The sequence below is a fragment of the Phoca vitulina genome, unplaced genomic scaffold, assembly GCF_004348235.1.
Source record: "Phoca vitulina isolate PV1807 unplaced genomic scaffold, GSC_HSeal_1.0 scaffold4, whole genome shotgun sequence".
NCBI lineage: Eukaryota > Metazoa > Chordata > Mammalia > Carnivora > Phocidae > Phoca > Phoca vitulina.
In genome coordinates, this window is record NW_022589707.1 from 5,024,023 (window position 1) to 5,035,478 (window position 11,456).

An 11,456-nucleotide genomic window follows, 5' to 3' on the forward strand; every position below is an offset into this window, starting at 1 on the left:
CTCCTAACGAATTCTGGAAAACAGGTTTTTTTATTTGCAGCTGTAGCCACAACCTGGCAGCATGGGGGTGGGTGGGAATGTCCAGGCCGCTCAGCCCGGCCCAGCCCAGCCTCCCGGAGTCAGGGAGTTTCCTGGCCTCAGCAAGCAGAGGACGCGGCTGCCCGGGCGCCAGCCGAGGGCATCGGTCAGCAGTGAAAGCAGCAGTGCTCAACCTGGTGCCCCCTCGGGTGGGGTCCACCGGAGGGTGGTGGGTGGTCCCTGCGGGATGGGGGCGGGCTGGAACCCGGGAGCTGGGACTCTGCAGCGCTAGGCCGTGCTGGGGCCCCGGACAGGGCACTTGGGATCCCGGGCTGGGGGCTGGCGAAGGAGAGGCCGGACGTCAAAAAAATAACTGAAGGGGGGGGAGGGTGGTCTCCGTGTGGGTGGTCCGCTGATGGGGAAGGGGCTCGCCCGCCCCCGCTTAGCTCTGGGCTCTGGCGGTGTGGCACTTCCGGCACAGCACGTGGCCATCCAGGGGGAAGCAGCCGTTGTCATCCGCCTCGATGGACAGCGGCTTCCCGCAGTCCTGGGAGAAAGGAAGGAGAGCCCGCTGGCGGGAGGCCCCGGTGTCCCCCACACCTCCGCCTCCAAAGTAGGAAGACCAAATGCCTCCTGGCTTGGCTGATGTCCAGTGTCACTGCCTGTGTCCCCAACCACACCCACGCCCACTCCTAGCCTCACCTGTCGCCCATTTTCACTCTTGTGCCCTAGGCCGCTCCCACCCAAGGCGGGCGGTGTGGGTAGAGCCATTTCCAAGGCTCCCACCCAATAAAAGACGTGGGACCCCTCCCACCTGCCTCAGCTCCCCCAGCTGCCTCCTTTAACTTCACCAAGCACAACCCCTTTCCCCTCCCACCGGGCACTCTCTTTCTTGGTTTATCCAAAACTCAGTGACGCCACAGCAAGCCCTCCCCGCACCGGCACAGTGACAGGAACATGGCCCCCCCAACCGCCCAGCCCCGGGGGCCGGAGGCGCGACCAACCTCACACTTGTAGCACTTCATGTGGAAGTTCTTATCCAGAGCGACCACTCGCACAGTCTCCTCGCGGCCGGGCTCAGGCATGATGGGCCCTTCGCAGACGGAGCACCTGGGGGCGTATTGCCTGGAGGGGCCAAAAGCAAGGCGGGAGTCAGACTGGGGGGCACGGGGTGCCCAGGGCTGTCAACTGAAGTGCAGGGAAATGCCATGGTGGTTGCATGGCAACAGGGCAGATGTCTTGGCCCACTTGCCTCACACCCCCAGGCAGAGGAAGCTCAACGGCGAAGTCCTAAGACCAGCCACCTTCTCGGGCCCTTATCAAGGGGAATTTCCTTGCCTTTCCCCCCTCACCCTCCCGAAGCCCCATCCGCCCCAGGAACCTCTGCCACCAGGTCTTTACCTGGTGGTAAAGACCACAGCCAGAGACGCCCTTCTCCAGCCCCCGTGCCTGGACCCCTGACCCTAGCCTACCCCGGCCACGCGGGTGTCTCCGCCCCACTGCTCGGGTGGGTGCAGGGAGGCATGTGACGTTCCGGACACCTCGGGTGGAATTCTGAAAACGTACACTTCACACACACTGGCAGGGGTGGGAGTGAGACGTGCAGTCTTCCCGCACCACCCCTGAGCTATGCTGTGGGATTCTGCTGCGGGCCTAGGAAAGGAGCCACCTTGTAAACACTGTTTCTAGGGGAAAACCAGAGCTCCAAGAAGCTGATCTCCAAAAGAACTTTCAGAACCCAGCCTCTGTGTGAAATGAAGTCCTTCTAACACACAAGGCTGAACACAAGACCACCCCAAAGCAGCCTCAGGGAGCCCAAGGCCAGGGGGGCCTCGCCAGTAGTGGGACTTGCTACCGAGGTCTGAGGCCCCTGGACGGCTACATCCAGACGAACGGGGCTCTCGCTGTCGGACAGGATGCGGGACCAGAAAGCGAGGCCAGGGGTCTGGAGCTGTCGTGGACTCAGGCGGGCAGCCTAGCTCCCAGACAACCTCAGAGAAGAGCCCGGAAGACAGGAGGTGGGTCCTCACTTGTGGTAGTCGGGGACACAGTGCGGCCGGTTGGCCTGGTCCACGATGAAGGAGGTGCCCTCCAGGGGGCAGGCGCAGACCACACAGGTGAAGCACTGCGGGTGGTAGGCCTTGCCCGTGGCCCTCAGCATGCGGTCAGTGATGGGCTGCCCACACGTGTTGCACTTCTCCAGAGTGTCCTGAGGAGGAAGCAGGAGGGCGTTGGCAGGGAACTCACACCGAAAAGCCAGCCACTGGGGCACATCTGCCCCGGAACCCCCCCACCCCGCCAGCCGCGCCCCGGGGTGCCGGACTCACAGTGTAGCAGCCCTCGCAGTAGGGCGCCCCCTCCAGGCTGTAGAACTGCTGTCCTTGCAGCTGCTGCTCACACTGGCGGCAGGTGAAGCAGGTGATATGGAACAGCTGCCCCAGAGCCCGGACGGCGGGCTGCGTGCGCGCCAGGGGCTGGTGACACCGGCCACAGGACTCTGGGAAGGCCAGAGAAGACAGAAGTGACGAGGAGGAAGGAGCGCGCGCGAGGGATGCCGAGCCGGGCCCGGCACCGGCCGGCGCCGCAATGCAAGGGCCCAGGTCCCAGCGGCTCGGCGGGGAGCTCACCGTTGACAGCCACGGTTTGCCTCTGAGGATGCTCCATGTCGTGCATCAGCTGCTGGGTCAGCTGCTCCAGCTCCTCTACCTCCTTCAAAGTCAGGGGTCCTGGGGCCCCCGGGGAGCGGACCTGAAACGCCAGTACTTTCTTCAGGCTCTCCGGAGAGTCACGCTGTCTGAGAACTCTCCCCAGCCAGCTCATCCACTTTCTTCCAGTAAGGACTAACTCCCCTCCCACTTCCCAGACACTCGGGTTTGACTCGGAAAGCTCCTCGTCCTCCCTCCCTGACCCCCAGCACCACACAGATAAAGGGGAAGGGGATGACCCTTCCGCCCACTCTGCCCAAACCACCCCCCGCCCCGGGCAGTCACGGACAGGCCAGAACAACTGAGCGGACAGAGGCCACACACACAGCAGCTGAGGTCACCGAAGCCCCCAACACAGCAGGCCACGCGTCAATGGCACAGAGCATGCTCAGACATGGCCCCCCCAGGAGTGGTTGGCACGTGACGGCATGTGCACCCATGTGCACACACACCTACCCGTCCCGCCTGCTGCTGAGCAGCCCCTGTCAGCGTGAGGACACAACACAGGCGGGAATCACAGGTTAAACCCCCAGCGCTCTCTTCTGGAGCCCAGCCCCCAGCTCCCCAGGCAGGGGTCCAGGACTACCTGACCCCACTCCCTCCCCAGTAGGCCTCCGAGAAGGACCATTCGCTAGGCCTGCCTACCCCTTCTATTAAGGGCATCCTGAGAGAGCTGGAGATGGGGGGGTGCAGGTGAGGTTAGGGGGCACCCTGAGCCGTGCCGGGGGGAGGGCCGCAGGGCTTGTGACCTGCACCGACGTCTCCACGACACTCCAACAGAAACACTGGGTTGGTTCTCTCCGTACTGGACAAGCCCACCCAGGCCTGTGCGCCTGTCACTGAATGTTCGACCTGCCAATGCCTTCGCTCCTATAACACCTGGAACCTCCAAGCCTCCCATCTTCCCCGCTACTCACACCCGTGCGCATCCAGAGCTGCCGTCAGCCCGGGGAAGCACAGCTCCACGGAGGCTCCAGCTCCCAGCCCTCTCCCCCGAAGCCTCCTACCACCTCCTGCCCTTCTGTGACCGTGGCCCCTGGAAGCCCCTTCCACAATGCAAACCTTACCCTCTCTTCTCCCAATCTTCCCTTCCTGGCATCTTGGGGACAGAGGAAGGGCATTCAGCCAGCCCTTGCTCTCTGGGGCCACTTTAGGTGTCTGTCCCATTCTTTGAAAGTATGAACTATTTGTACACATGGGCTCCCCGTGGGTATCCACATGCCTTCAAGACACGCTCCATCCAGCCACTGTTTTCCCTCTCCGCCTGCCGGCACCAACATCACGGCCTCAACACCCACGGCACTCAGACCTCCAGCTCTTCCACTCCAACTGCTCCAAATGACCTTCCGCCGCGGAACACTCTGGACCCGAGATTTACTGGTCTCAAGTAAGTAAATCTTCCTCCAAGACCCTGGTCTTGAGCTCCCAACAATTACCTTCCTCTCCCCCTCCCCATTCGTACCTACTGAATGAACCGACTCAGAAAGGCTGCTCTGCCTCCCGACCCTCCCCAGGTGTCTCGCGCATCGAAACCTTCTGGCTCGCCTCCCCCTAAGTCTGGTCCCTGAACCATCTATTTCCACAAGGCCCTCGCAACTGCTCATGCCACCCCCAGGCACCATCGCTGGCTTATCTGGCCACATCCCCAGCCTGGCCCATGCCACCGCCCGCTTCCTGCTTCTGCCTCCAAGCTGCAGAAAGTAGGTGGAGAGATCACTGAACACCGCAGTGAGTTCACAAAACACTGCAGCGCCCTCTGCGCTCGGCCTCAGCCCCGCTGGCTGGGATTTGGCTCCTGCAGATTCCCAGTCGCCTTCCCCACAGCAGCTGTTCCAAACCTTTCCATCTCCTCGAGCCCCCGACTGCGTGGCCCCCTCGCTCACCGATGACCTCACCTCCTACATGACTGAGAAGATGGAAGCCAGCCAGCTCCAGCTCCCTGCTCGTTCCTCCGCTCCCAGAAAACACTGTGGCCACAGCGCCCTTGCTCTCTGGGGATGCGCCCCTCCAGGACGCCATGCCAGCCACAACCCCTGCTCTCAGGCATCGTGAACCCCTCTCCCAACAGCGTCGGCCTCCTGCTTCTCACACGCTCGCCCTCCCTCCCCTCCCGCTGCATCTCCCTGCCAACCTGGGGGCAGGCCGCTCCCCCCTGAGGCAGTAGACTCACCTCCTTTCACTCTGTCCCCACCATAGGGCACCAGCGGGCCACCCCGGAGCCATCTACAACTTCCGAACGGCCAGATCTCTGGCCTTAGTCCTCGTCCACCTCAAACCCCGGCTGAGCAACTGCTCAGCCATCACATTCTAGAGACCCCACCCTGACTTGTGACCCTCTTCCTCCTGATGCCCGTCTTCCCCCCTCCCACCTGGTCAGCCCGAGCATCACCCAAGGTTCTAACTCCCAGACCCTCGGCTCCTCCTCTTGGCAGCCCCTGGGCCCCTGGGCAGCCCCCGAAGCTCCAGCAGCTGCTCCGGTGTCACCGCGCATGCTCCATTGCGCACGCCCGCGCCTCGAGTTCGAGGCCCTCTCCTGACACCCAGTCCTCCACGCTTAACTAGATGACAGTTCCAGCTGAGCCCAAGTCCTCCTGGAACCTGTTGCTCAACATGCTCACAACGGGACCCCCTCCTCTTCCCGTCCAAACCATTTCCCCTTCTGGACTTCTCTATTTTGTCGGCAACACCGTCATTCCCCAACACGCCCCTCCTCTTCCACCCGCTTATCAGTTACCAAGCCTGGAGGCTCTTCCTTTTTAACAGCTCTCATATCTGGGCCTTATTTTTCATTGCAACTAGCACTACCACGGCTGCCCGGGAGTGAACTCCCACACATCACTGACCTCCTACCTCCAGCCCAGGCCTCTGCTGGAAAAACTTCCCCCAAAGCTTCCAAAAGCACAACTGTCACCAGCCCTCCAACCTGACCACACGACTCCTCAAAACCCAGGACTCACAGGCTCCCTCGGTGTGTTGTCTTATTTTCCTCCGCCCTCAAGCCCCCACCTACCTAACCTCCCTAAGTACAGCTCTGCAATACTCCCAGAGGAACCGTCTACTTCCTCTTCTCCAAACACCCCTGCGAACCTAGTGCCCTTGAGTCTTGCTCATGCTGTTCCCACTCAAATGCCCTTCCTTTTCCTCTCGGGACTGGGGCCGCGACGCCTTTCCTAACCCGCAGGCCCCGTGCTGACGGCTGTCTGGAGTTCCTGTCCCACCAGATTCCGCAAAACTGACTGGCATTTGGCACCCCTTCAACTGTGCCTACACACTAACACACTCGTTCATGCTGTCCGCTAACCTGACGGCTCGTAGGACTACGTGACCGGCAGGGTCCCCTGAACCTGAAGGCAAAAATGGTCACACAGGAACGGTAACTTTCCTACTCTGAGCATTCAAGAGCTAGATACAGACCCCAGCCCTTCCTATGAGTTAGCTCACTTACTCTTCACGACCACTGGGTAGGGGAACGGTGGGGAAACTGAGGGCCAAAGTTCACCTAACTTGCCTAGGGTCTTGCGAGCCGGGAATTCTATCCCCAGCCCATCTGACTCGCTCAGACTTCACCTCTTTGAGAGACCTCTTCCCTCCAGAGCACAGAGCACAGTGCCTGGCACCCAGCAGATGCGAGCTCAGCCAGTGTTTACTGACGCTGTGACTCTTATCATCAGATGGGCCCCGGGGCAGTGAGAGTGGCTCAGAGGAGCAGAGACATTAACTCAAGAATCCAAGAAGGGGAAAGAAGCAAGGTTGGGCTGCTGATGATCTCATCCCTCCCTTTAACATTCTAGGGGGCAGGGTGCAAGGGAAGGTCCACCAAATCCCCCTCTTGATTCAGAGCTTGTGCTGCTCCCCGACTCCCGGTAAGGCCCCACCCAGACCCAGACCCAGCCAGGCCCTCCTCCTCCTCTGACCACTGACCCACCAGGCCAACTTCAGAGGCTCAAAACCCCTACCCCACAGCCCCCACGTCCACCTCCCTCTCTGGGGCCACCTTCACCCTCATTCTCTGGCTCCTGACTTAGCCCCAGCCCCAGGCCCCTGGTCTCAGGCTGGTCCTCCCACCCTTCCTCACCTGATTTTGGTTCTGAGCCGGTGGGGGCACTGGATGCTGTTTCTCCTGCACTCGGGGCTTCTCCTTCTGCTGAGCATAGGTGAAGCTGGGGGGCTGAGGGGAGCCTGTGCTACTGGAAGAGGGAGCTTCAGGGGACCCCAGCTTCTGATTGGGCTGTGACCCAGGTCCACCCGGGGCTCCAGGGCTGAACTTGGAGGCCACGGGAGTGAACTTGGGAGTGACTGGAGAAAACTTAGGGGCAGGAGATGGGGCTGGGGGTCCTCGAGGCTGGGTGTTAACCAAAGGCACAGGCTGGGGATGAGCCTGGGGCTGGGGCTGCACGTGGAGCTGGACCTGAGGCTTGGCCTGGGGCTGCACATGGAACTGGGTCTGGCTGGGAGGCTTAGCCTGAGCCTGAGCCTGGGCCTGGGGCAGAGGCTGGGAGCTAGAAGGGGACTTCCAAGGAGGCAGGGGTGCCGTGCCCCCAGCTGCAGGCTTAGTATTGGACTTGGGGATGAATGGAGTGGCGACTGGTGGGGGTACATATCCAGATGACACCTGCAAGGAAGGGGAGCAGGAGGGAAGAGAAGCTCAGTTAGAGGGGTGGGCCCACCTTTCCTCCCTGCCCTGCCTTTCCTAGTCTCCTGTCCCTTACCCGGGCTTTGAAGGGATCATTCCTGGTCATGTCATCCAGCAGCGAGGACAGAGAGTCGATCTCCAAATCAATACTGCTCACCTTCTCCCTGGGCTAGAGGGTCAGGGGTCAGAGCCCCGATCCCAGGTCTCCATTCCCACCTCACCCCCATCAGGCCAGAGGTGCAGGGGAGGCCAGAGGTAAGGACTCTCCTCTCCTCCCTGGGGGGCATCCCACCGTAGCCACCCCTCCCAAGCCCCCATACCTGTGGTGGGGGAGGTATGGCAGCCTCGGGCCCTCCCTCTTCCTCCAGTGGAGGCGGAGGGGAAGGGAAGATCTCCTCCTCCAGAGACTCAGAGGGAAACGGTTCCTCCACAGGGGGAGGGGGAGGTGGGAAGGCACCTCCTAGAGCACCCTCCGAGTCGTCGCCATCCCCAAGGACAGGAGGGGGTGGTAGGGGAAAGTCTGAGGTAGGAAGGCGAGAGGGGACAGTCAGGAGAGAGGACAGTCAGCAGGAGACCCCTCCACCCCTTCCCCAAGTTACTCTCCCTCTCCAGCTCTCACCCCTAACCCAAGAATTCTCCCGGGGGCCGCGGAGCGTGTGGGAAGGAAAGGGAGAGGCAGGACGCCCTGGGAGCACTGGGTCAGTAAAGGCGGGGGACTCGACCGTGGAGTGATGCAGCTCCCGTTACACTTGGGAAAACGGACCCGGAGGGGAAGATTCGTGCCCCACATTCCCGCCTCCCCACCCCCAGGCGGGGGACTTGGAACGGTCCCAGGAGCCCTGGCTCCCAGCCATGAGCTCCACGATGAGGTAAGAACATCTGCTCGGGACAGGCTAGCTGCGCCCAGCCCCCTTCGTGCAACCTTTCCAGGCACCCCCAAACTCCCGAAACCACTGTCCCCGCCCGGCGCAGAGCCGCCGGGGTCCAGCCCCCAAGCCCAGCCGCATACCTTCCGGGGGCGGCGGGGGGATCTCGCCCACCCGGCCCATCTGCGCGCGCTGGGCCCCGGCGGCCGGGGGAGCCTCGCTGTCCCCGGGCCGGAAAGGATTCACTTTGGGCTTTGGGGCCACCACCGGGCCGAACTTCTTCTGCGGGGCGTAAAAAGCCGGAGCCGAGACCGAGACGGAGATCGCGGGAGGCGGGCGGGGGGCCGCCATGGCCAGGCCGGGCTGCTGGGGGTGGGCGGCCAGGTTACGCGGCGCCGGGCCCGGGCGGACGACCCCCAGCCGGCCCGGCTCCCCGCGGCGCCCGCGCCCCCGCCCCTCCCCGTGCGCGGCCGCCGGGCGGCTCCCCGCACCTCACCGCGGGCCGGAGCGTGCGCGCCGCGTCTCTCGTGGCCGCCTCGCAGCCGGGTCCGAGGACTCTGCGTCCGGGTCCCGAGCAGCCTCCAGCCTGGCGGGGAGGGACGCAGGGAAGAGGGAGGGAAGGAGGGGGCGGGGAGAGAGCGGCGCTCAGACCATACAAGGAGCTGCCCGGAGAGGGGGCGGGAAGAGGCGGGGAGGGCGGACCCGGCAGGAAACTCCCCCAGGAAGGGGCCCTCCTCCGGACCCGGGGCCCGAGGCTCAGCCAAGGTCCTCCCGCCCCGCCGCCCGGGCCGGGCCCAGACCTCCCCTCCCCAGGCACAGGCCTCTGATGTCATTTCCTGACTCGCCACCGCCACCACCTGCCCCCCCACCCCCCGCCCGACCCGCGGGTGCCCGAGATCTGACTCACCGTCTCCACTCCCGGCGGAGCCCGCGGAGGTCGAGCGGCTGCCCCAGAGGTGGCGAAGCGGCCCGACTGCGCGTCCGCCGCGGCGCAGCCCCCTCCTCTCCCGGCCTGCCGCTACCTGCCCCCGCCACCTCCAGCCGCTCCTCCGCCTCCCACCCAGCCGCGGGCCCCGGGCCCCGTCCCCTCCGGCTCAGCCCAGACCGGCAGGACTGGGACGGAAACGGGCTCCAGGGTGGACGGGGATGGTGAGTGGGGGTTCTCCCTGCCCACGCCCCCCCGGGCCCTTCTGTGACCCCGAGGCGGGGTGTGAGCACGAACCTCGAGGGTCCTTGGAGGATCCTAACTTCAAATCTTGGGCAGCCGCCTAAGGCTTCTAGGAATTCGCATCACCCGCGCCCCCGCCTGCAGATCAGTTAAGCTTCGCGGGAGGGAGAGACCGGGAATGGAGGTGGGGGGCGGGGCGGAGGCGAGGGCGGCCGACGGGAGGACGGATGTGGACCCGGGCGACAGGGCTTCGCCAGGACTTCAGCGCCCACCGTGACCCACCCTTCCGAGAGCCTTTGCCCCGGGGCAAGCGGAGCCTGCGTTCGGTGGAGCCCCCCCCACTGGTCCGACCGGATTCCTCAGCCTGGGACTCAGCCCCTGGCTACGCAAAAGGGACAGACCTAGGCGCTTTTTTTTTTTCTTTGTTTTTAATTGAACATGGAAATTTACCAAATTGCTGCCTGAATTCCAGCACATCACTACCTGCAGAGTAGGCAGACATATGGCATTTCGGCCTGTGGGGCCAATGTATCACCCGCGGGTGCTTCCTTTTCTCTCATTCTGTGCTGCCAACCTTCACTGCTATCCAAGGCAGTCGGCACCATACTCAATAGGCACTTCCAGTCCTTGGCCCTCCAAATGGGCCATACCCTACTGTCAGCGGGCCTCTGGGCCATGCTCTAGAGACCTTCCAGACTCAGCCCTCACATTTGCCACAAGAAAACAGGCTGGGGGGCTCCTGGGGGGCTCAGTCGTTAAGCGTCTGCCTTGGGCTCAGGTCATGATCTCAGGGTCCTGGGAGCCCCTCTTTGGGCTCCCTGCTCCTTGGAAGCCTGCTTCTCCCTCTCCCCCTCCCCCTGCTTGTGTTCCCTCTCTTGCTGTGTCTCTCTCTGTCAAATAAATAAATAAAATCTGAAAAAAAGAAAAAAAGAAAGAAAGAAAGAAAACAGGCTGGAAGCTTAGGTGATGCGGCCAGGTCCTACCCAGTAAGCTTCAGGGTCTAGACTAGAACTGGGTATCTTGAGGGCTGTAATGTGAGAGCTCATTCCCCTATGCTCTGGTGTCAGGTAAAGCAACCCTGGATACAAGAGAGCAGAGTGAGGTCAGGCTTCAGAGACCCAGCCTGAGTGCCCAAAATAAGTGACAAGTGTCTTCATTCTCTCTGCTTCATTTTCTCTGTAAAAAAAGGGTGATCTTCAATCCACCGACCTTATTGCATTGTATGGAAAAACAAATAAAACTCCATATCTGAAAGTGCCATGTAATGCTCAGTATTATTATTCAAGTCCCAGTTCTGCCCAGAAAGGAAATTCTGGTGGGTTAACCTAGAGCCAGTTTCCCCTTGGGGTTGGCAGGCAGACCTCTCATGGGCCTTGGTACACGCAAAGCCCTGCTCCTTTCTTCCACCTTATGGAGTAACTAATTCTACGTTCATCTCCTTCTATGACCCCACTCATCTTTTCTTTTCTCTAGCGTCCTACTGTCTGCCCCGGGATTTCTCTCAGCCACAAGCACGTGTGGCCAAGTATGATACTGAGCCTGCAGTGCAGACCTCCTCTGACACGTAGGAGCTGGTTCTGGGCCTGTCCCTATGAAGATCTGCTAGAAATTTGATACTAGATTTTCCGTGCATGTCGGAGATGGTGTCTTGGGCTTTACGGACCCAAAGTCTCACTGCCAACCCTTCAAAAGACAGTTGGCCCTTGAACGACATTGGTTTGAACTGTGCGGGTCTATCTATACGCAGGGTTTTGTTTTGTTTTGTCTTTTGAGGAATACAGTACTGTAAATGTAGTTTCTCTTCCTTAAGATCTAATTAACATTTTCTTTTCTCTAGCTTCCTTTATTGTGAGAATACATCATATAATACATATAGCATACAAAATATGTGTTCATGGTCTGCTTATGTTACTTCCAGACAACAGTCTATTAGTAAAGTCTGGGGGAGTCAAAAGTTATAGGCAGATTTTTGACTGCACAGGGGTCAGGGCCCCTGACCCCCACGTTGTTCAACAGTGAATTATACACCCACTTGGGGATAAAAGCTAGGAAGATGGTTTCCAGAT

The 11,456-nt window shown here is 61.3% G+C and overlaps 1 protein-coding gene across 5 annotated transcripts; it reads right to left on the reverse strand.

Moving 5' to 3' along the window:
• Nucleotides 1–11: 11 nt before the first annotated feature.
• ZYX (zyxin) lies at nucleotides 12–10,133 on the reverse strand. Of its 5 annotated transcripts, none has more exons than XM_032401414.1 (11): nucleotides 9,445–10,133; nucleotides 8,719–8,808; nucleotides 8,366–8,585; nucleotides 7,677–7,876; nucleotides 7,433–7,525; nucleotides 6,799–7,335; nucleotides 2,646–2,766; nucleotides 2,346–2,515; nucleotides 2,049–2,227; nucleotides 1,023–1,143; nucleotides 12–565 (listed from the first exon to the last, which is right to left on the reverse strand). In XM_032401414.1, exons 3-11 carry the CDS (start codon nucleotides 8,571–8,573, stop codon nucleotides 461–463), a joined length of 1,734 nt encoding a protein of 577 aa, XP_032257305.1. In that variant the 5' UTR covers nucleotides 8,574–8,585; nucleotides 8,719–8,808; nucleotides 9,445–10,133; the 3' UTR covers nucleotides 12–460. The 5 variants fall into 5 exon arrangements, with proteins under 5 accessions (XP_032257305.1, XP_032257303.1, XP_032257308.1 ...); XM_032401412.1 differs by having other exon boundaries at nucleotides 9,130–10,133; XM_032401417.1 differs by having other exon boundaries at nucleotides 8,366–8,588; nucleotides 9,130–10,133.
• Between the last annotated feature and the right edge of the window lie 1,323 nt (nucleotides 10,134–11,456).

Excerpts from the sequence above, each read along its gene's own strand:
- ZYX (XM_032401414.1), bottom strand. The coding sequence starts at position 8,573 with ATGGCGGCCCCCCGCCCGCCTCCCGCGATCTCCGTCTCGGTCTCGGCT. Across the intron at positions 7,336-7,432 it reads ATGATCCCTTCAAAGCCCGG|GTGTCATCTGGATATGTACC; the intron begins GTAAGGGACAGG and ends CCTTCCTTGCAG. Across the intron at positions 2,228-2,345 it reads ACTGCGAGGGCTGCTACACT|GACACTCTGGAGAAGTGCAA; the intron begins GTGAGTCCGGCA and ends CTTCCTCCTCAG.